Source organism: Melospiza melodia, chromosome 4, assembly GCF_035770615.1.
Source record: "Melospiza melodia melodia isolate bMelMel2 chromosome 4, bMelMel2.pri, whole genome shotgun sequence".
In the NCBI taxonomy this organism is placed as follows: domain Eukaryota; kingdom Metazoa; phylum Chordata; class Aves; order Passeriformes; family Passerellidae; genus Melospiza; species Melospiza melodia.
Genome location: NC_086197.1, coordinates 11534328 through 11554959, shown reverse-complemented (window position 1 = coordinate 11554959; position 20632 = coordinate 11534328). Strand labels below are relative to the sequence as shown.

General features: G+C 37.3%; 1 protein-coding gene across 10 annotated transcripts in view; it reads left to right on the top strand.

The window, feature by feature from the left end:
* ERC1 (ELKS/RAB6-interacting/CAST family member 1) overlaps positions 1–20632 on the top strand; it is a 271131-nt gene that overhangs the window by 144334 nt on the left and 106165 nt on the right. For 8 of the 10 annotated variants that reach the window (XM_063153879.1, XM_063153874.1, XM_063153880.1 and 5 more), the window contains one exon: positions 13177–13308. The exons of the other annotated variants lie outside the window; for them this stretch is intronic. In XM_063153879.1, coding sequence (XP_063009949.1) covers positions 13177–13308 — 132 coding nt within the window. The remainder of the gene's footprint in view (positions 1–13176; positions 13309–20632) is intronic. 10 annotated transcript variants of the gene reach the window in all.

Below are 20632 nucleotides of genomic sequence, written 5' to 3'. Positions count from 1 at the left end.
TCTTGCATCTGCAGGGTTTGTTCCAGAGCACAGTCTGACATACCAAACATGTGTCTGCTCACTGAGCTCAGATGCACCTTTGGGAATTACTCAGATCTAAGTGTTCTTTTCCTCTCACTTCCTCTCCCAGTGCTTTTTAGACATTAATTACATCATGGAGAGGTTTTGGCCTCCCTGTCCTGGGTAATTCCCTGTGCTGCCCAGCCTTGGGGTGTCAGTGTTCCTTGGGCCTGACTGGTGCCATCAGCACTTAGGCAAGTGGCTGTAATTTCACTTAAGGCTGCATTCAGGTCTAGGTCATTCTCATCCTGTCCTCCAGTACAGAGCTCATGGCATCAATTGCTGAAAGGATACCAATTCACTTTGCAATTCATTTTTAAAGAAATTTTTCAGTATTTTTTGAAAGGATGAGTTTTCTTGTAAGTTAACAAATAGGATGAAATTTAATATTGTTACATGTTCTCAATAATTTAGCTAAAGATGGTTCTGAGGTAATGTGAATCAGTATTTTACTGTCTGCTTCAGTGTTATGTGGGACTTTTGTTAGTGAAAATACAGCAAGTATGAACAAATACAGGCTCTAAAGATCAATTTTACCTCACAAAAATGTAACTGAAATAATTGTACGCAAATTTTTCCTCCTATTTTACTTGGTCAGTGGTAGTCAATAGGTGGTTTTGGGATCAACTTACCCTCCAGCTCTTTCTCTCAGAGATTCTGTGACAGCTGGCTTCTCATTACAAAACAGGACATACATATGCAGTAGAGACATCAGTATGCATCATGAGTCATTAGTGATGTAATATTCCAGTAGGAATTTTCATTTCCATCAGCTTTTACAATACATTACAGAAAATACAGTGTTCACAAACTTTTCAATCTGTGTGTATTTGGAGGGTTGTGATTTTCAGCACAGTGTGTTGCAGTTAGTGTAGAAACAGGCACATCTTTAACCCTGGCAGATGCTTTGAGAAAAGCTAGCTGTTGTTCTGATCATGTCATAGCCCTCTGTCAAGAGAGCTTTTTCTTATCTTTCCTGGATGTCTGGGAGAAGTTCCAAAAATGTTGACCTTTTAGCTACACATTTCATCACTTAGAGTAAGGGGAGATTTCTTGAGGGGAGGTGAGGAAGAATTAATTTGAATTGTAGCCCTTTTTTGGGAATTAAAAATCATATTTAAGCCCTTCTGGATGCATCTATTTTTACAGCATAGATATGATGTAGAAGATAATGCATGAATGAAAAATAGCCTCACTTCACTATACATGTGTGAAATAATGCAGTAATTGTAGACAAGACTCAGTTATTGTTCATTTGTAATGCTCTTTAACTGAAGAAAGGCTAAGATATTTTCACAGAGTTTGTGCCTTAATGATTTTTATCATTCAGCTACACTGAAACAGGACTGAAAAGTTCACTGGACAGTGGAGGAATATTGTACAGTGCTAGAAATCGGTGCATGATATGAAATAGCACTATTGTGACGTTATATTTTCATGTAAAAGTTGCACTGTTTGATTTCCATCCCAGCAAGACAGTAGAGCACATAAAAATGAGCTTCTGTCTTACAAAAAAGGTTTCTCCTCTTTTCTGTATTGAAATGATAAAGTACAATGTGGATTTCAAAGAAGGGCATGAAGATTTACTAACAAATTGCCAGAAAATAAGCTCAACAAGGTGAGAAAAGTGTCTTGACAAACAAGAAGCCCCATAGCATCTGCTCAGATGAGATCCTGTTCCTGGAGAGATCAGTCCTTTTTATCTCTTATGCTTTCACATAAGTGTGCCTGGCTGACTCTGCAGGACAGTAATTCTCCTTTTGCTTAGAGTAAGCTCATCAATACAAGCTTTCATGCACATTAAAACTTAGGGATATTTACCTGGTCTGTTTCTAGTACCAATTTCCAACTTCCTATAGAAATGTGATACCTATTTCTCCAAACAATTGCATACAAAGTATATGGTAGTAGGGATTGTTATTGAAAAAGTTTATATTTACCTCTCTCATTTCTTAGGCTTTTTTTATTTGTTAAGTTTTGGTGCATTAACATTTTTAAATGTGATCTGTGATCAACAGGCAGACTGTGGGGACAGTCATGTCTCCAGTTTTATTGAAGCCATTTTTCTGATGAAGATTTACAAGGTCTAACTAACTTGATTTTTGCTTTATGTGAAATATTGCACGCTGAAGAACCAATGAAAAATATACACTTTTTAACATGGAGAACTATTTGTCTCAGAAATTAATTGTAGAACGAAGGTGCAGCTTTTTTCTCTGTCTAAAATAGAGTATCAGAATAAATACATGATCTTAATTTGATGTGGCAGTTCTGACAGAGTCTGTCATTCTACATAATTGACGTTTATGACATTAAATCTGTTGTTAAGGAACTATCTTCTCTTGTGTCTGACCAGGAGAGAGTGCTGCATTCAGAATCCTTGTTACCATAACATTTACAGAAAGGAAGTTTGAAGGGCCCTGGCAATTGTAATGGAGAAGCATTTCCCTGGGTAGACATTTAGCCATCTGCTCTATCAGTTTTCACTTTATGGTTTGCTTTAGTTTACCATACATTTATTATTCTCAGGTTAGATGAATTCATTGCTTTCACATCTTTAGAAAAGATGAACCATTTGACTTTGTCTTCCTATGTAAAGTAAATTTGGACAGTTCTACAGTTTTGAAGAGACAGCTGGAAAAGTTTTGTGGAAATCACTATTTACAGCTAACATTAGGCAGTCTCCCAGTTATCCCAGTATTTCCCTTAACTGCAAATTGAGATTTGTAGTGAAAGAAAGCCATTATATGGCCTGAGAGTTTTTAACAGAGGAAAGAAGACTCCCTGCATCCTAAGATTTTTTGGTGATCCATCAGGAATATTATTCCCCAGGCACACTTTCACCCAGTGTTTTCTGGCGAAACACGATGTGTCAGTGGAAGATGAAACCTGCTATTTGTGCTCTTTCCTGTTTGGCAGAGGGAAGGCTTGGTACCCTTCATGATATGCCAGAAACTGAGTGCAGTGAGGGCTGCACAGCTGAGTGTGTGCCAGCAGCCTCAACCACTGCATGTTTTTTGCATAGGCTTTTTTCCCCAAGATTAGTATCTGAGTTCAGACTGCTTTCCTAAAAGCTGTCAGGGAGATTAATGTATCTGTTGACAACATGGTGTGGTTCCTGTGAGGAGGTCTCTCCTGAGAGTAGGAAACATTGAGGGCCAGATTTAAGCAAAACAATAGGAGCACACTGAAGGGGAAGAACAGCTCTCTTTTCATTTTGGTGTCTTATTTCATGAGCCTGAGAAAGGGTAATAAATTTGCATTTTTTCCTCCTTCTTGGTTTTTTTTTCTCTGTCTCTCTCATAAGGTTTGTTTTTTTTTTTTTTTTTACTTGCTGTGTTGAAAGTGGTTTCTAACTCATCTCTCCCCAAGAATAAGAATGCCCAATTGCCATGGCTCATTTCATAGTCTCATTGTTTAATAAAATTGCTATTCTCTTTTATTCTTCTTTTGCACAATAGAAAAAGAAAGGGAGATGGGGCGATGATGGGGACCTCAGAAAGAATTCAGAACTTATTTATAAAAAATAATACATGTGGATTTTTTTTTTTTTTTTGTTCTATACTGTGGGGACAAATACTCAAGCATTTCCTTAAAAATATTTCCTCTAATTCATTTCAAATAATACCTAAACTAATTAAATTCATTCTAAATCAGTATTATTCTTAAATCTTGCTTACTGAAGTGCCCAAATTGCTGTCACCCTTACTTTTTTTCTATATAGAAATCAATGTAGTCTGTCTTAAATTCTTCTCTTTGTCTAAAATTTACACATTCTTAGCAGGCATCAGAGCAACTGCTCTTACTGTGATGTGCAAATATTAACTGGAATTGAGACTTAGGTTGCAAACTGTGATCAGAACTGGCAGAAGGTTGTAACACACTAAAAGTCAGCACCAGTCCTTTCATCTCCTTAGTTTGGTTTGATGTGCACTCAGATCTCAATGCAGGCATGGGAAAAACTTAACTATATTGGCATCACTTAGTCTGTGACTGAGGATTAAAGGAGGATGATATTAACATTCTAGAAGATGTCTGTAGTCAGTTAAAATTCATCAACAAATTCACTTAGACCATTATGTTGCTTTCCTTGCTTGTGTTTGAATTCCTCCTAAAGTTTGATAATTTTGGGGTCAGCTGATTTTCCAAAGCAGGGCATGAAAAGTAAGGAAATAAAAGCTGAAGGAAAACGGTGTCTCAACAACAGTGATGTCCCATGTCCTTCTAGAGCAGAGCTAAAAAATGGCAGATGTAATATTTTCTGTAAATGAGACTAAATTTTTGTGCAATTCCAAATTATATTTACTGATTTATTCAGGATATTTAAATGAAAGATAACTTATATAGCTCCACAAATACCTCATAAGTGGAACCCATGGATAAAAGAGCAGGTGAAATTCAGCATAAGTAAATATTTATAGATTTTCTCCTGACATATATATGTCAGGAGAAGCAATCTTAAATATATGTGCACAATGGTGGGTTCTGATTAGCTCTATTACCATAGGAGAGCAGTCTCAGAATTAGAATAAGTAGTGTTATGAAAATATTATTGGTTAGGAGGATTATTAAAAAGCCATTTGAGAGGTACCAAACAGCAAACCAGAGAATGCTGTTGTGTGCATGAGCAGTGCATTCCACCTCTGAATAATGTGCAGTGATGCCAACCATCCACCACAGAAAAGGATGTGGCAAACACAGGAGGGGTAAAGGCAAGGAAGGAAATAGTAAACACAAGGACAGGCTTCTCTTTAAACAGATATTAAATAAAATTAAATTCTTGAACGTGGAAAAGAATGAGTGAAGACAAGAGCCAGGGAATGCTTTTCCCCACTTGGCAGAGTGAGAATAACAGAGGATCATTTTGGAATATTTGGGGCTAAAGGGAAACAATAACTAGTTTTCCCATTCCTTTGGAGTAGTTCAGGCTTTTATAGAAACAATTGGAATTTTCATACAAAGAAGTGAGAATCTCTCAGAATGTGAAATGTTTCCATCTTCTCATTCTTTTGACTTTTAAGACAGTTAATTTTAACGGTGACTTTTATGAATGTTATATGCTAAGTTGCCTGTTTAAAGCTACTGTCAGTGTAACGCTGCAAATACCCAAATGAGTATCATTCATAAATGAGTCTCAAATCATCTTCAGCCACCTTAATTCAGTATTTTTAAGCTCACTGTTTTCTGATTATGTTACTATTTAATTGTCAAATTTTTACATTTTCTGTACTGTATTCTAATAAGCTTTGAATGTATCCTTATTCTCTGGATACAGTGGAACAGCAGATCAGGCATTTACTAGTAAAGATATTGAGAACAACTTTTAATATTTTACGTCAAGCTTTTGCCTAAATTAATATGTTTTTTTCTGGTTTGTAGCTGAATCCATGTTGTACCAAGGCAGATCTTCTCCTTGAAATTACCTTAATTTGGTGCATCTGACTGTCAGGGGGATTGTGGGTGCATTGGGGTGTTCCTGAATGGCATGAAAAAACAGTGATAATTTATTTCTGATGGGAAATTGTCTTACTGATCTCTAGTTTGAAGGTGGGGAGAAAGGGGAGTATCTACATGGAGTGAAAGGAATTTTTTTTTTATTTGGGTTAAAATGTTTTGTGTTTAGGAGTAGGATCTTGATAGATGGCTGCTTTAAAGGAAGCAGTTCATAGCACAAATACAAAAGCTGCTCTGCTAAGATGCCCATCAAGGAAGAAGCATCAAAGGCAAAAATCAAAAGCCAGAGATGATGATTGCAGGAATTCCCTTTAAAATTGAGGGAGTGGATGAGATTCAATGTGATAACTGCTCAGTAGGCATTTCCTCAGTTGTGTTCTTATCAGTAGCAATTTTTGTCCTATATTCATCTATGAAAAAGAGGGAAAACAAGACAAGTGTTCTTTTATGGCTGTCCATGCTTGGTGCTCTGATGGTTTTGTCTGCTGAAGGATTAAAAATGAGCAAAGAAAGGTAGATCTTGTGACTTGTGATATATTAGTGCAATGATGATGACAGGACTGACATTTACAAAGAGAGCTCAGGCAAATAAGGCTGTATCAAGGGAATAGCATGAGTTTGAACTTCATGTTAATAGTGCAGTTAGTTAGAACTGCTGCTGGCTTTTTCTCTAATTCCCTATCAGTTGAGTCATTGTATTGATACATGAGAGAAGAACAAATCTTGTTACAGTAGCATTTCTCTAATTAGCCACCCCAAAAAACACGACATGTCCCCAGAAAAAGAAAGACAAACCAAATAAACAAAAAAACCAAAAAAAACAAAAAAAAAAAAAAAACCCCACAAAGCCCCATAACAATTAAAGATATCTATTGCTTTTGCTCACTTCAGATCATTTTCTCAGCTGTATTGTCAGCTTTGGGTCTCATTTCAATAGTCCATGCAGTGACCTGCTGTGGTTTGATAGAAACATTGTCCCTCTAGGTTTTAAAAACTACAAATGTGGTAATTTGCAACAGCCAGAGCAAAATGTTAGAACTGCTGGCACCCCGTGCAGCTGCTAAATGGTAAACCTGGTTGTTAGTGTTGGCAAGGTGCTTGAGCCTGTCTGGGCTGCTGCTAATGAAAAGTGTCTGTGCAAGCCCCAGATTTATAACTGATTGCTGTGCTGGGAGCACCGAGCTTGCAGCAACAGGAAAAAAGCGTCAAAGAGATGGCAACTGTCAGGAAAGGACATTGCCTGTTTCCCACAGGAATAACCACTGCTGCCTTTCCCTTTCTGGGCCTGTAATAGTGTCTGGAGCTGTCCTTTTTCTCCTCCTTCTTTCTGTCCTCCTTCAGCTAGTATTGATTAGGATCCTTTCTTACCATTATCACAGACTCTGTGTTTCACTTTGCTCCTGATGTTGAGCAAAAGTGCTGCCTGTTCTGGAAATGCTTTTTGAAAGTAGCACACCTAGGTGGTAAGATGTGGTATCTTGGAAGGAAAAGTGTGAATGGCTGGAGTTATTCACACATTTTTGTATACAATTCAGCAGTTTTCAGGCAATAATAATAGTATGCATGACTTTTATTAAGGCTTTTGTATGTATATAAGAAAAAGACAATGTGAAATATTAAGCCTTTCTTTTCATTAAGTTTTCACTAGAGTTTTTTTCCCCTCCCGTTTCACTTCCCTTACATTTAAATTAGATCAACTTGTGGTAATTTGTATCTATCTGGTTATTTTCTATTGCACTCTATCACTAGAGTTGATACATTTCTTTTCCAACTTGCATGGGTTTGGGTGGATTTTTTACCATGTAAATATATTTTTGTGTATCCTTCCCATGTGCAGAAAAGCACGTATTTTTTTGTCTTGCATCGCTCCTGAGTATTTTCAAGGGATAGTGTAGTTGGAACTATACTCCAGGGACAGTGTAGTTGAAACATCACTGCATTTTCTACCTTTCTATTTAAAAAGAAAATTTTCCCTGGCCATTTCTCGTGAAGTGTTGGCTTCCATACAGTTTTTTTCACCATGCTATTTTTAATGGGTTGGTTATATTAAACCTATCATGTCTAGAAATAATATTTATCCATTTGTTCTTTTCACTGTAAATATATTTTTGTTCTTCCTGCAAGTGGTGATCCACAAGTGCATACAGACTCTGGATGTACACATATCCTCTTTTTCCACTGTGGTATTCTCAGAAAAATGTGCTCATAACCTTCTGCCATTGCTCATCTTTTCAGTACAGCATATGCAGTGCTGTGGCCAGCTTTGGTTGCACTTCCCTCTCAACTCCTACTGGAATTAAATTCTTCTACTGCAGTCTTTCTCCTTTTGTCTCTTGTAGTTATTTTTCTGTATTTATGTAACTTGTCAGGCTTGAGTTGCAACCCATGTGTCTTACTTGGCAGATACAGCCTTCCAGATGCTGACACATGTTGTTCTAATGACATAATCGTCCTGTATCTCAGGTCTGATCTCCAAAGATGAGGAAATGTTGATCAAGGAGCTCCTGCTTGGCAGTTTGTGCCTTGCAGCTCTCAGACTGCTCCGTTCATTCAGCAGCTCCTGATAATTACATCTGCTGTTGCTGTGCTTACAAAAATCCCTCTTCATCTCACTCTGTGAGAAACAGGGACTTTATATAAACCTAATACTTGGATATACTCAGCTTCTGCCCAAGAGCCAGAGATTTCCTCATCACAGATAACCCAAATACATGAGGTCTTTAATTTTACCAATTGAGAGCACCAAGACAGCATTAGCATCCGTGGTTATTGTAACTCCACTGCTTGTTCATGCCCAGCAATATATCTTTTAGCAGCTTTACATGGTTGTTTGTCTCTCTGTTACTTTATTTTCAGAGTCTTTAGTGTTGGATCTGTGTTTATTTGGGGTTTATGCTACATCTTAGTACCAAGCTATACTCTGTCCTAAAGGCATTTCCTTCTTCAGGAGTTTATAAACTCTTCTTTCATTCCACTTTTCAGGCAAATATGTTTGTAGAGGTTTGGGGTTTTTTATATATTGCTACTTTCTTCAGGAAATGGTAATGAATTAAATTATTTTTGTGGACATCTCTTACTTTGGATGAGTTGCAGGAGGACGCCAAACACTCCTTTTGAGCTACATTCTGTCATAACTACCATTTGGGTTTTGTACCATGGCGTTCTGGCCCTCAGCATTACCTCATGTATATTATTGAAAACTCCAATTAGAGATATTTCCCCATTTGTGAGTGACAATTTTGTGTGCTTTTCTTGTTCAGAGACTTGAAGTAGTTGATCAGCTTGTGGAACTGAATGAGGGAGACCCACCATGCTCACCTGAGCTTTAAGGCTCTATGTTTGCTCCTGAAATCAAATGAAACTGCAATACCTCCTTTTGGTAGCACCACATTGCATATTCCCTTAGGACCTTCTTAGGTAAAACATGCTGGTTTTTGCAGGTATTTTTCAGAGAAAAAAGATATTATTTAATTAAATGATTTGTTTTCACTAGTTGTCCTCTTGTGAAGAATAGGGCATAACATCCTTCCTTGTGGGTTCAGTAGTTCAACCAACACTGCAGAAATCCACCTTCAATAATTTTGTGAATCTTCAGGCATCTTTTGGTAGATTCCTGAGATTGCAAACCAGAAGTCTTCAGTAATGGGCTGACTATAAGTAGAACCAATTTTTCTTCTTCGTATTTGGTTCTGATTATGGCCAAAAAGAGGAAGCAAGGGAATTTTATGGAAGATTTTGAGAAGTCTTTGAAGAAGATTTCAATTTTTCATATTAATTAATAATCAGCATGCACTTTAGAGTTACAGTTAATGAGGCCCTCATATTTTAAACTAGGAAAAAACCTTAACATAAAAAACCATAACAGTAGATGGACTGTCTCCAGCTGTTGTTGAAGAATTTCTTATCTCAAGATCTAAATTGTTGCATCCATGAAGAAGCTTTAAGTAGCTGACAGTCCTGAGTTCCCTCATTCCACTTACTCAGTGGAAGGTCAGTTCACAAGGAGGGGTTTTTCTAGGGAGAGTTTTATTCCATCTAGGATGGACTGAGGTCATTGAGTTCTTTATCTGGGTCATGTCTTCTAGAGGAAATACATGATAAGCAGAAGCAATAGTTCAAAGGAGTAAGGGCTTGTAATGATGGAATGATGCTTTAAAAAGTAATTGATTCCTAGTGCAAAGCATATCCAGTATTGCATTCTTCTCATCTGGTCTATGAAAGTGCACGGGTAAAATGTGCTATTGCATTATTTACAGGGTTCTATGATAAAATTCTTTCCCTGCCTAGGTGATTCTCTACTCCTAGAAATACTTTCAGCAGTTGAAAGAATCCTTTCATTGCTTTCTCAAACTGTTAACTAATCTTTCCCAAGAGCTTACTAGAGAAATCCACCTTAATTCCAAGAGTGAGTGTAGTTCAAGACAGGGTTATGAAGTTTGCCAGGATACCTCAGATTTAATTGAACCTAAATGTCTTGGTGAAAGCATGTATCTTATTTCATGCACTTGCATAAAACTTGATGGCAGATTACACATCACATGAATGCAGGATAGATTAAATTGATACATCATTTTAACATACATCACTTGGCCATCCCACCACTTCCTTCCTGAAGTGAAAGGAAAATTCCAGAAATGTGCATTGGTCACACCACCTTTTCCTTTCAGGCTTTGGAATTAGTTTTGCATGTGAATCAGCAACTGGATCACAGCATAGGTAGCAAAAATTTTTATTGTGCCTGAACTCTTGGCACTCCCACAGTGTCAAATGGGTTTTCCATTTTCTGTGTGCTGCCACCAGTGAGCATAAAGGCAGAGCTGCCTCCTGTACCCCAGTCTGATTCCATCTCTGCTGTGCAATCTCCTGCACATGGAATGCAGGAGGGCAGGGGAAGGAGGGTCATGGAGGTATTTGGGTAGATAATACACCTTGAAGAATGCAGCTACTGCACAGGTAAGTAATTTTTTCTTTCTGAGTAGCCATCTGCATAAGATTCCTGAAAAGAGGCTGTCACTGTTTATCATTCTGGTATTTTATCAAAATACAGGAAGATTTGCCATTGGTGTCATGCTCAGAGGTATGATTGCTTCAGAGGAACAGTCACTGTAGGAAACATGTTTTAACTGCAGTTAAAATTGATAGAAGATTTTTTCCAGAGTTTAAATCTTATCACAATAAAGGTAGAATACTTCATGTAATTAAATGGAGGAAAGCAGCAGCACAGGTCAGCATGAGCCTGTCATGTTTTAGAGTTCAGAGCCAAACAGTTGGAAGAACATGCTGCTGTGTCAAAAAGGTTCACTTCAATTTTATCTGCTAATACAAGACAGCAGCTTATATTATTTTAAAGTCTTTCAAATACTAATCAGTCACAAATCAATGAGCTAGAAACAAAATCATTCTTTAAGAGTGTTTTGAAACTATGCTGCACTAATGGATGTGCTACCTGACTGATCTGCTGCTCCTGCCAGTCATTTGTGTGGTTTTGTCAGGTGGTTACACACATCATGACACCATTAGAAGAGTAAAATTGCACATCTTTTAAATAGGTTTGACTGAGACAGAAAGGAAAAACTTATACTCATGCTTTTCTTACTGGGTGGGTTATTTGTGTTAAAGTTCACCATTTCTAGGCAATTCATTCTAAGCCTGGATTTTTAACTTGTGACCCTCTATCATATATGTATAAGTTTATGTATTATTTCAGGAAAAGTAATGATATATGAATATAGATTTTTCAAATGCAGGTGATGTGGCTCTGTATTTTTGGTATCACCAGTTTTTCTTCCTCCTGTCCCTCAAGCATTCACCTGTCTGAATAGAGCACTATGTAGTGTCATGTTTAATACAGTGTTGAATTTACTCTGAAATGTTTGCCTGGAATGAAGAGTGGATATACCTATGTGTTAGAATGTTTTATTCTGCATTCTTATTTTAAAGGAGTTTCCATTTTAAATGCTGCTGTTCAAATGTACAATTCCCACTTCTGTTAATTGACACAGAAAACTACACATTCACCTGGCTGCCCATGAATGATATATCAAGGAGTAAAGTTCATAATTACTCTGTAATGCAGGTAGTCAAATAAATATTTCCTATAGCTGAAATGGGTACTATTCCTTGCACAACTTTTTGTAACCTTATTATTGATCTTTTTGATGAGACTTCATTTACGCTTATCATAACCATAAAGTAGTTTTGGAAGATGTTATCAGTGTTCCTAAAAGATTCTGAAAATGTGGAAACATGTTTCCACTCCTGTTTTTGAAATGTAAATCTCTCAGTTTGTTTCTTTAGAAAACAGCAATTACTTGCCCTGTGAATCCATCTTGCAATGTAACCATCAGCAGGAAGCTGCTCTCCTTGCAAACCTAACAGCTCCTGCTGCCTGTGCTGGTGCTGAGCACTAGCTTTGCTCTCTACCTGGGCACTGGGGCCACATGTCCTGCACTAGTCTGGTGAAAAGCTTTGCATCTCTGCTTGAGCACTCTCATTGAAAGTGGCAGTTCTGAGACTGCCAGAAATGGTTTTCATACAACTGTCTTTGGGGATATGGTCCTTGGTCCATCTGACAAAGAGGAAAATGCCAACAAATAAAAACATTTTTGATTCTTCTGCTGCTGCTGAGATGACTAAAAAGCCATATATTAACTTCAGTGTGCATTAATATCTCATTGGGACCATATGACCTAAACCAATCTGCAAGACAAGAAATGCAGAAATCTTCCATCCAGCTGCTCCATTGTGGTGGATTTGTTAAGCAGCTGTGGTCCAGGACATTCATGTATGTACAGCCTGCTTTGAAGCCTTCCGTGAAGCTGCTTCTGCAGAAGCAGGAGAAACACATTTATTTTCCTTGCAAGAGTAAAGTTAGGAGAGTCTCCTTTAGAAATAACAATACCATTATTTTGTATAGATATATATATTTTTAAGTTATGCTGCTTGTAGAAACCAATAAAACATATTTTTTGAGGAGCAGTAGGTTTTCTTCAGTGTTCTGAACATACAAGGCACATCTGAACTCACAGCTGTGAAGATGCTCTTAATCAAAGAGTAAGTTTTTAGGGAGTCCTAATACTTGAATGTCTAAAATTCAGACAGCATAGATGAATCCTTCATATTTCCTAGCAGGCCTTGGGTGTAAAACTTCCTTTAAGACTTAACTGAACAGTGGAAGACTGTTGGGTCAATGTTTGCTTTTCTCCCCCTAAACCTGGAAATGCAAATTCCAAAGTGCAGTGCTCTGTTTCCCTTCTCACCACTCCTGCTGCTGAATGTGCGAGCCAACGGGCAATTCTGAATGCCTGCTACTTTCCTGCCACTTCTGGCTTCTCTGCTTCTTCAGAGCTGCTTACTAATCCTTCTTTTCCAACAATCCTTGCTTCTCTGTGCTGTATAATCTGACAGGGCTGTGGCACAGCCACACTAGACAAACAATCTTGCTTTGATGTCCTGCTTTGCTGCCTTTCTCCTTCTCTTTACTGCCATCTTCCTCTTACTCCTGCATCCCTTCGTCATTCTTTCCTTTGTCTGAAGATTATTTGCCTGCAAATTGCACCTTGGGAGGGAGAAACACAATTTTGGTTGGCTTAAAAACTTGGTTGGTTAAGAGGCTGTACTTCCAAACAAGTGGTCTTCACCTCATCTCCCATCGTTTTCCAGGACAATCTGCGTAAAAAGGATGATCGGATTGAAGAGTTGGAAGAGGCACTCAGAGAAAGTGTTCAGATAACTGCAGAGCGAGAAATGGTGCTAGCACAAGAGGAGTCAGCCAGGATCAATGCTGAGAAACAGGTCTGCAATCTTGTAAAGTCACTGGTCGCCCTCCTAGGGAAGTAACCAGACACTAAAGTACTAATTTCCCTGCTTTCCTGCCTGAAACACAGCTGGCTTTCTTTGATCCTCTATGTCTGTTCCACTGTTAGGTAACAGAACTCATAAAATCTGCAAAACCTTCATTTTAAGTTGTATTCCATAGGTAAGATTTTCTTGAAATTGAAATCAAAATCTAAGGTATCCTGAGCTTTTGAAACATTGGTTTAAGCAGTATCTCTTCTGATCTCTCTTGCCTGTCAAAGCTGCCTTCCTGTGTGTAAGGTATACTTAGATTTACTATCTTGTTCATTGAATTTATTTGAAAGACAATGGTTTTTATTAGCCTGGTTGTGTTTATGGACCACAGTCTCCTTGCACTTGCAAAACAACTGGTTAAAAACACAAATCCCTTGGCTTGAGCCAAGCATGCACACAGAAAATACACACTTGTGTACTGAAGCCACAAGAAAGTTTCATGCATTAATTGATTTTGTGCCACTGATACTCTGAAGAATCATGGACATGCCTGATTTTAGCTCAGGTAAGTAATCATTGAGAAAGCATACCCTAAGTTATGAATAAATCCATGAGATTTTGATAAAGCTTGTGAAGCAGTAGCTGAAACTGGCACGCTTAATTTTGTGAGCACTCTTAATTTTTTGTGAGTTTTTCACTGTTCCTGAGGACAGTAATTAACAAACAGGAGCCTTTGGTCAGTTGCATTTCAATGGAGAAATCTCCTTGTCTTTGTTGTTTACTTAACAACATTTCTGATCAAGTGCGCTTTAAAACATTTTAGGAGGTTTTTCTTATCATGTATTCTTGTATCACAGATGTTAATGAGAAAGAAGTAAAAACAGAAGTTTTTACTTTTTACAACAATTGAAAATAGCAATTGTTTCTCTATGAGCTAGAGTCAAGCTCAGCTGTTTGCTGATAGATGTATTGAGGGTAATTCTGGTTGCTTTATTTTAGGATTGTAGACAGTGAGATGGAACTCACTTTCAGGAATGCATTCTTTCCAAGCTTCTTGTAGCCTTTAAAAAATTGCATGAAATAGAAATGTTAACTGGGTAGTGAATGCCACTTTGACAATTAGGTCTCCTTGAAAGGAAAAGATACTTCACAAAGCATTGGGTTCAATGATGAGGCACAAAAGTAAAAAAACTGGTATATGATTTGATGCCCAGGATGTTATAATGTTTTAATTAATTAGTTACAAGACAATGTGACAATTTTTATATTATATAAATATAGTATAAATATATTATATTTATAAATATAAATTGATATTTTATATTTAAATATAAATATCAATTTATATTTATATTTAAATTGAGACGGTGCTCAAAGAATATAAAAATATATAATTATAAAAATATATTATATACATATAAATATAAAAAATAGATTGTTGGAATTGGGTGTAACATCTTAAAAATGAGGCAAGCGGGGAAATGCACAGCCAGAAGATCAATAAACCATCAGGGTCAAGAGAGAGAATGAGAAGAGAGGAAGAGAGCCAAAATGAGTAAGATTTGTGGGTAACAGCATAAAAAAGGAATATGGAGGTAACAGCATAAAAAAAAATTAATTTGGATGTAGCAGTGCATGCAGAAGTGAGGAGGAGAAAGGAGAATGGAATGAGAGCAGCAGTATTGGAAGAAAAAGAAGTTGACACCTATGACAGCAGTGGCTTACTGCAACAGAGCTAAGCTGCCACCTCAGACCAATTATGGTTTTTAAAATATGAGCAACAAATCAGCACAAGGGAAAAGGATCTGCAGAGTCATGTTCTAGTCCGCACTGGGAGACCTGACAAACACAGGTAATATTAGAGTTTTAAAATGCAAGGCTCCATGTTCCATATACTATCAGTGGCAAATCAATTGAATTTCACAAACCATATAGTAGGTTATTAATATTCTTAAGCCAAGTGTGAGTGATGTGTGTGATTTTTAAAATGTTGATGTTGTTCAAACTGTCTGTAATTTGCTTTTAATTGCATGCTTTTTCTTTCCTCTCTTGTTTATCATGTTTTCTACCATTCTGCCACTTCACTGCCTGTCTGAAGCTTTTTAATGAGTCAGTGCATGAAGTCAACCATTTTGGCTTTAGGTGGTTCAAGGTATGAGGACATCTCGCCTGTGTGTGCCTCTGCCCCAATATTTTGTGTTCTTACTGTAGCCTTGTCTTGTGCAATCCTGCCCTCCATCATCTCATGTGTGGTGTTGTGCTATTTTATAGGCTTCACATTTGAATTACAGTGTCCACAAAGCCACCCTGGATTTCATGGTTCTCATATATCCTAAAATGTTGCTCTCTTTAATCCAGTGTTTGAAAATATCCTGTCAGTGTGTATCAACTGTGACAGTGTTAATACACAGTGTATGCAAGACATCTCCTGCTGACTAAAAACTTTCTGTTTATTTCACAGTTTTAGACCTGGTCTTTCTTTCATCTTTCTCAAAAATAAAATCACATATTTCCTGCTGGGAGCAGAGCCCCCACTGAATTGGGCAGAGTTTTATTATCCCCACTGTGTATAGCAGGAACCCTGCCATACAGAGAGCAGATGAGGCAGTCTTGCATAGATGGGAAGGCTTGAAAGTTCTTCAAGCCTTTCTTTTTACTAATAGTCACCTGGTTTTGATGGTGCACCTGCTGAATCCTCTGTGTAGATGCTGTTGTGAATTCCTCACAGCTGTGGGGTTATTTATTTAGTACTGAGGCTGGGCCCAGTAGTTCAGCCCTCTGTGTGGAAGGTCAGAAGGTGTATGCTGACTTCTTCCTCAGTACTCCCATAAGGCTGAAGGTAGGATTTCTCAGATAAACACTTATATCATAAAGGTTTTTTTATTAGAGTCAGACACTATTGTAAGTTTAGATTAACACTATTGTAAGTGTAGATTCAGACACTATTTCTGCATTAACCAAATCTGAGGTTTTTTTAGAAAAGCTGTCATTATGTTCCTCAGGGGAGAAAAATAGAACTGCATAGAAGTTTTTCCCTGCTCAGAAATACAGCAGTAGTTTTGCTCCCTAAGAAAAACTGTTGGAGGCTTTCTTTGAAAAGAGGCCCTGTGTTGTTCACAAGCCTTTCACAGTCCTGGTGCATCTTACCTTCCCTTCTCCTGCAGCAGGAAGCAGCAGGTTATCCTTTGTATGAATTGAGTCCTGATCAGCACCATTTCCAGGACAGTGCTGGAAATGGGCTTTGATCTTCATGAGAGAGTGGAAATAAAGTGAAGCACAAATTTAAGTTCTGTGACTCAGTGTTGATCAGTAATTAGTGGCAGGTTCTTGTCTGCAGGTGCACAGTAGCAGGATTACTGGCATTTTTAGCCTTCCTTATTGAAGGGCACAGTTCACAAATGTTTTCTCACCTGAAATACTTCATGCTCTCCCTTTACTTGTTCACTTTCATGCCCAATCTTGAGTGCACATCCCAGCCGTTTCCCCAGCTGAGGTTGTTCTGGGGCTGTGTTGTGAAATGGAGCAGACCTGGAGCAGTTCATGGTGACATCTGTCTTACTTTTGAAGGGATTTTTTCATTTGAAGCTCTTCACTGCCCTGGTTCACAAATTCCCATGCACAAATTGAGGTTCATCTGAGGAAGTGTTGACCTGTGTGGGCAGGACTGAGAAGTGAAGGCGGGAGGTGCTTAGTATTATTACTAAAAATATTTTTACCAGAAACTTACTGCAGCCTTTGCAATGGGCTCCTATTTCTTTGAGTGAGATGGTGCATTACCTGACCACAACGTACATTTTTCTAGGTTGTTTTATTTCCTTCGAATTTAAAAAGCAGAAGAGTTTAGAAATTTAAATAGCATTCCTGCTGATAGTAGTGTAGCTCTGTTCTCTCATGAATACCAACTCCTGCTTAAATGCACTCTGTGTATAGTATCAGCTAACATTTAACTCCTTACCCTAAAATGTAATGGCAAAAAAGCACATAAAATAATGGCCATTACATCATCATTGCTTCCTTCCTTAAGTAGGTATTTAAACTGAAATTTTTAAGTTGGCATTCTGATCTTGACACCTTCCATCAACTTTTTTTGAAGTTATGGTTCAGAGTGGGACACTTTAAATGAGGTTAAGTATGTTGACCTATAAATAGCTGTATCTTTATTCATACACTGTCTTTTTATCCTTCATAGGGCAGATTTTTCTGTTTTCTTTTTTTTATGGAAAATATAAAAGATTGAATATTGTAAAAGTAATGTATTGATTAAATCAATTTTCTTACACTCATTCCTTTCTCCCACTGTCTCTATAAATTATTTCAGAAGGATTTAATATTATTTCAGGTACACATTACATGTAAAATATGTTGATAACAAGGCTCCTGAAATTCTACATCACATATGCCTACTTCAAAATTGTTATCTGTTTGTTAAGGAAAAATAAAGATGAAATAGGTTAATAACTCAACCAGAACCTCCTTCACAGTTCTCTGCCATTTCCCTGCTGTAAATACAAGGTCTGCAAGGGTTTGAATGTAGAGTAGAGCCTCCAAGAGTGTTTTGTCTTATCTATAAGTTACTGTGCTGAAATTCTCAGCAAGTTTTGAATTGTATCTGTCATTTGCACTTCTGTCAGAACACCATTCTGGTTTTAACTTTCAAGGAAATTATTTAGACTATAATTCATTGTAAGAATAGAATAGAAACTACATTTACAACAGATTTATCATACATTGGATGCTGTCCTATCAAATACCTTCTAAAAATGCAAGCTAAATTAAAACATGTCTTTTTTGCTGAGCATTTTGTTACTGAAATAGATCTGAAATATTTTCTCACATACGTTGAGAAATAATTGGAATTATTTCACAGCACAAATTCTGACACACTAAGTTACTTTCTGCAGGTCCCTGTAAATGACAGATATGAAGTGGAATTTCTCAGGAACCAACTATCTGTAGATGTTTTCTGAGCACCACAGAAATATCAGAATTCTGAATGCTCTATAATACATGCTGGACAGCTTGCTTTTAATGCTTTTTAATGCTTTTTAACTCTTCCGTATCTCTTAGTGAGAAATTTGGTAAACTTAGAGATAGGGGATCAAGGCAGTCCAAGGTATGGCTTGGGGGTGAAGGTGCTGGAGGTTTTTTTTAAAGATTTTTCTTGGGAGTTTACATTTCTTTGGCTGAACTTCCCTTGAATATCTGCTGAAAAGCTCTTTTCTGTAAAAGTCTGCCAAAATAATTTTGGCTTTTGAGTGTGTGTTTATATGTACGTGTGCGAAGTAATTTGAGTACTTAGTTCATATTAAGTAAAATTCTGTGCTAAAAATTTATATTTTACTTTGTTTTACTGATAAAAAAATTTAAGAGCTTTTTAAGTCAGTGTCATCCCAAAGTATAATCTTACCATTGTTTTCCAAGAGATTTACTTTATTCCTTTGTCTGATTGTTCTGCTTTGGTAGGAGAAAGCATTTTGGGTAACTGAAGCTCACTGGGCGCTGTCAGTGAATATGTTTACAGTCATTTTTAGGAGCACTGCATCTCCCTAATGTTACTTCTTTTCCCCAGATATTTTAATGGATTACATAACCTTTTCCTTTAAAAATACACAGATTTGCACTGAGTCACTCTCCCTGCAAGGGAGAGGTAATTTGGTGTGTAATTCCCTCTGCATTCAGTAATGTACCTTTTAAGAGGTGGAAGAGTGGAATTTTTTCTGTCTTAGTTGTGCTCAGCTGTGCTGAGCTGGGGGCTTGGGAGGGTTTTTTACCTTTAGATGGGAAAAATGAATAGAGAGAGAAATGAATAGGAAATCATGCCTAACAACTTTGAGGCAGAGATATTTTTCTATCATTATAGACAAAAATCTTTTAGAATCATGGAAGTGTTTAGGTTGGAAAAGACCTCTAAGATCATTGTGTCCAACCATTAACCTCATACTGCCAAGCCCACCACTAAACCATGTCCCTAAGCACCACATCTACCTATCTTTTACATTCCTCCAGGGATGATGACTTTGTTTTTGTTTAATTTGTTGCTCTCATTTAAGATTGCAAAGTAGTCAAAATTTGATGACTTTCAGGAGAACTGGGGACACTGAAAGCACAATTAACCTCTGTGCAAAATATACATTGAGCATTTCTCCATGTAACTCACCTTTTCATTTAATGAAATGAGAAATACTGATGGAAAATGTTATCTAGAAATTTGGTGCAAGTGCTGATTTTAAGATCATTTTGTCTGGATTTTTATCCCTTTTTATTGTTTAATAGATAAATCCTGATTTCATGTTATGCCTTTTGCTAAGCCAGGTATCCCAGACAAAGCTCTATCTTGGCATCTCTCTGCCTGTTGTATTATTTGCTTAAGCACCTACTTCTAGACAGCATTTTATTTGTTGTGGCTTAAGAGAAAATCAAATTGTTGCAGATTTGGTTACATTAATGGTTGCTTGTAATTGTGAGGACCCACACAAAACTTGTGTTAATATTTGTTTAAGCTAGTTCTGTGCTTTTTTCATTTTAACTTCCTCTTCTAGTTGCATTCCCTGTGATCTTAAATGTAGGTGTAATACAATAGGATGTAGGTTAAAGCATTAGAAAAACTCATTAGACTTGAACATTAGATTCAAATATGTTCTTTTTCTGGCATAATTGGTTTTTCCTCCAAATCCATGAAGTACAAGAAAATAAATTGTTTTCCTTTCCATAGCATTCTCCTGTATAGAAAAGGAGAAGCCTGACAAGCTTGAGGTTCATTAAATTGAGGATGCCTCTTCATTTGAATCATTTCCTCCTCACAAAAACTTTCTGACTTCCCTGTACTGCTGCTTCCCATTGGATTCCTTCACACCCTTCACTGAATTTCAGCCTGAATTCAGTTGGCTCCAAATAGTGGAAGTTCTTTTTATTTATTGTAGTTAGGTTCTGCTACTTGCTTTCTGTTACCTACAATGCTGAACATCTGCTTCCACCAGTTTGTAGAGGTGGAAACTTTGCTGAGTTTGCCAGTGAGACTGTGCTTCTTCAGTTGCCACATGTTCAGCCTTCACATGGCAGTGCATGTGCTTTCATTTATTTATGTTCATGATCCTTAATGTCTTTTGGGAAAAGAGTGTTAAAGTTGTACATGGAATCAGCATAACGTTTTTCACTGCTTGTAGTGAGTTAATCCATCATACCAGAGTTTTTCTCTTTGGAAAATCAATCTGCTATATAAATTGACAGTCTCTGCTGTGTAGCACAGCATTAAATATTTACTTTGAATATTGTTCAGTTAGGTCTAAACTGTCTGCCATGGTGACATATCCTAGTTAAGCTGAAACTG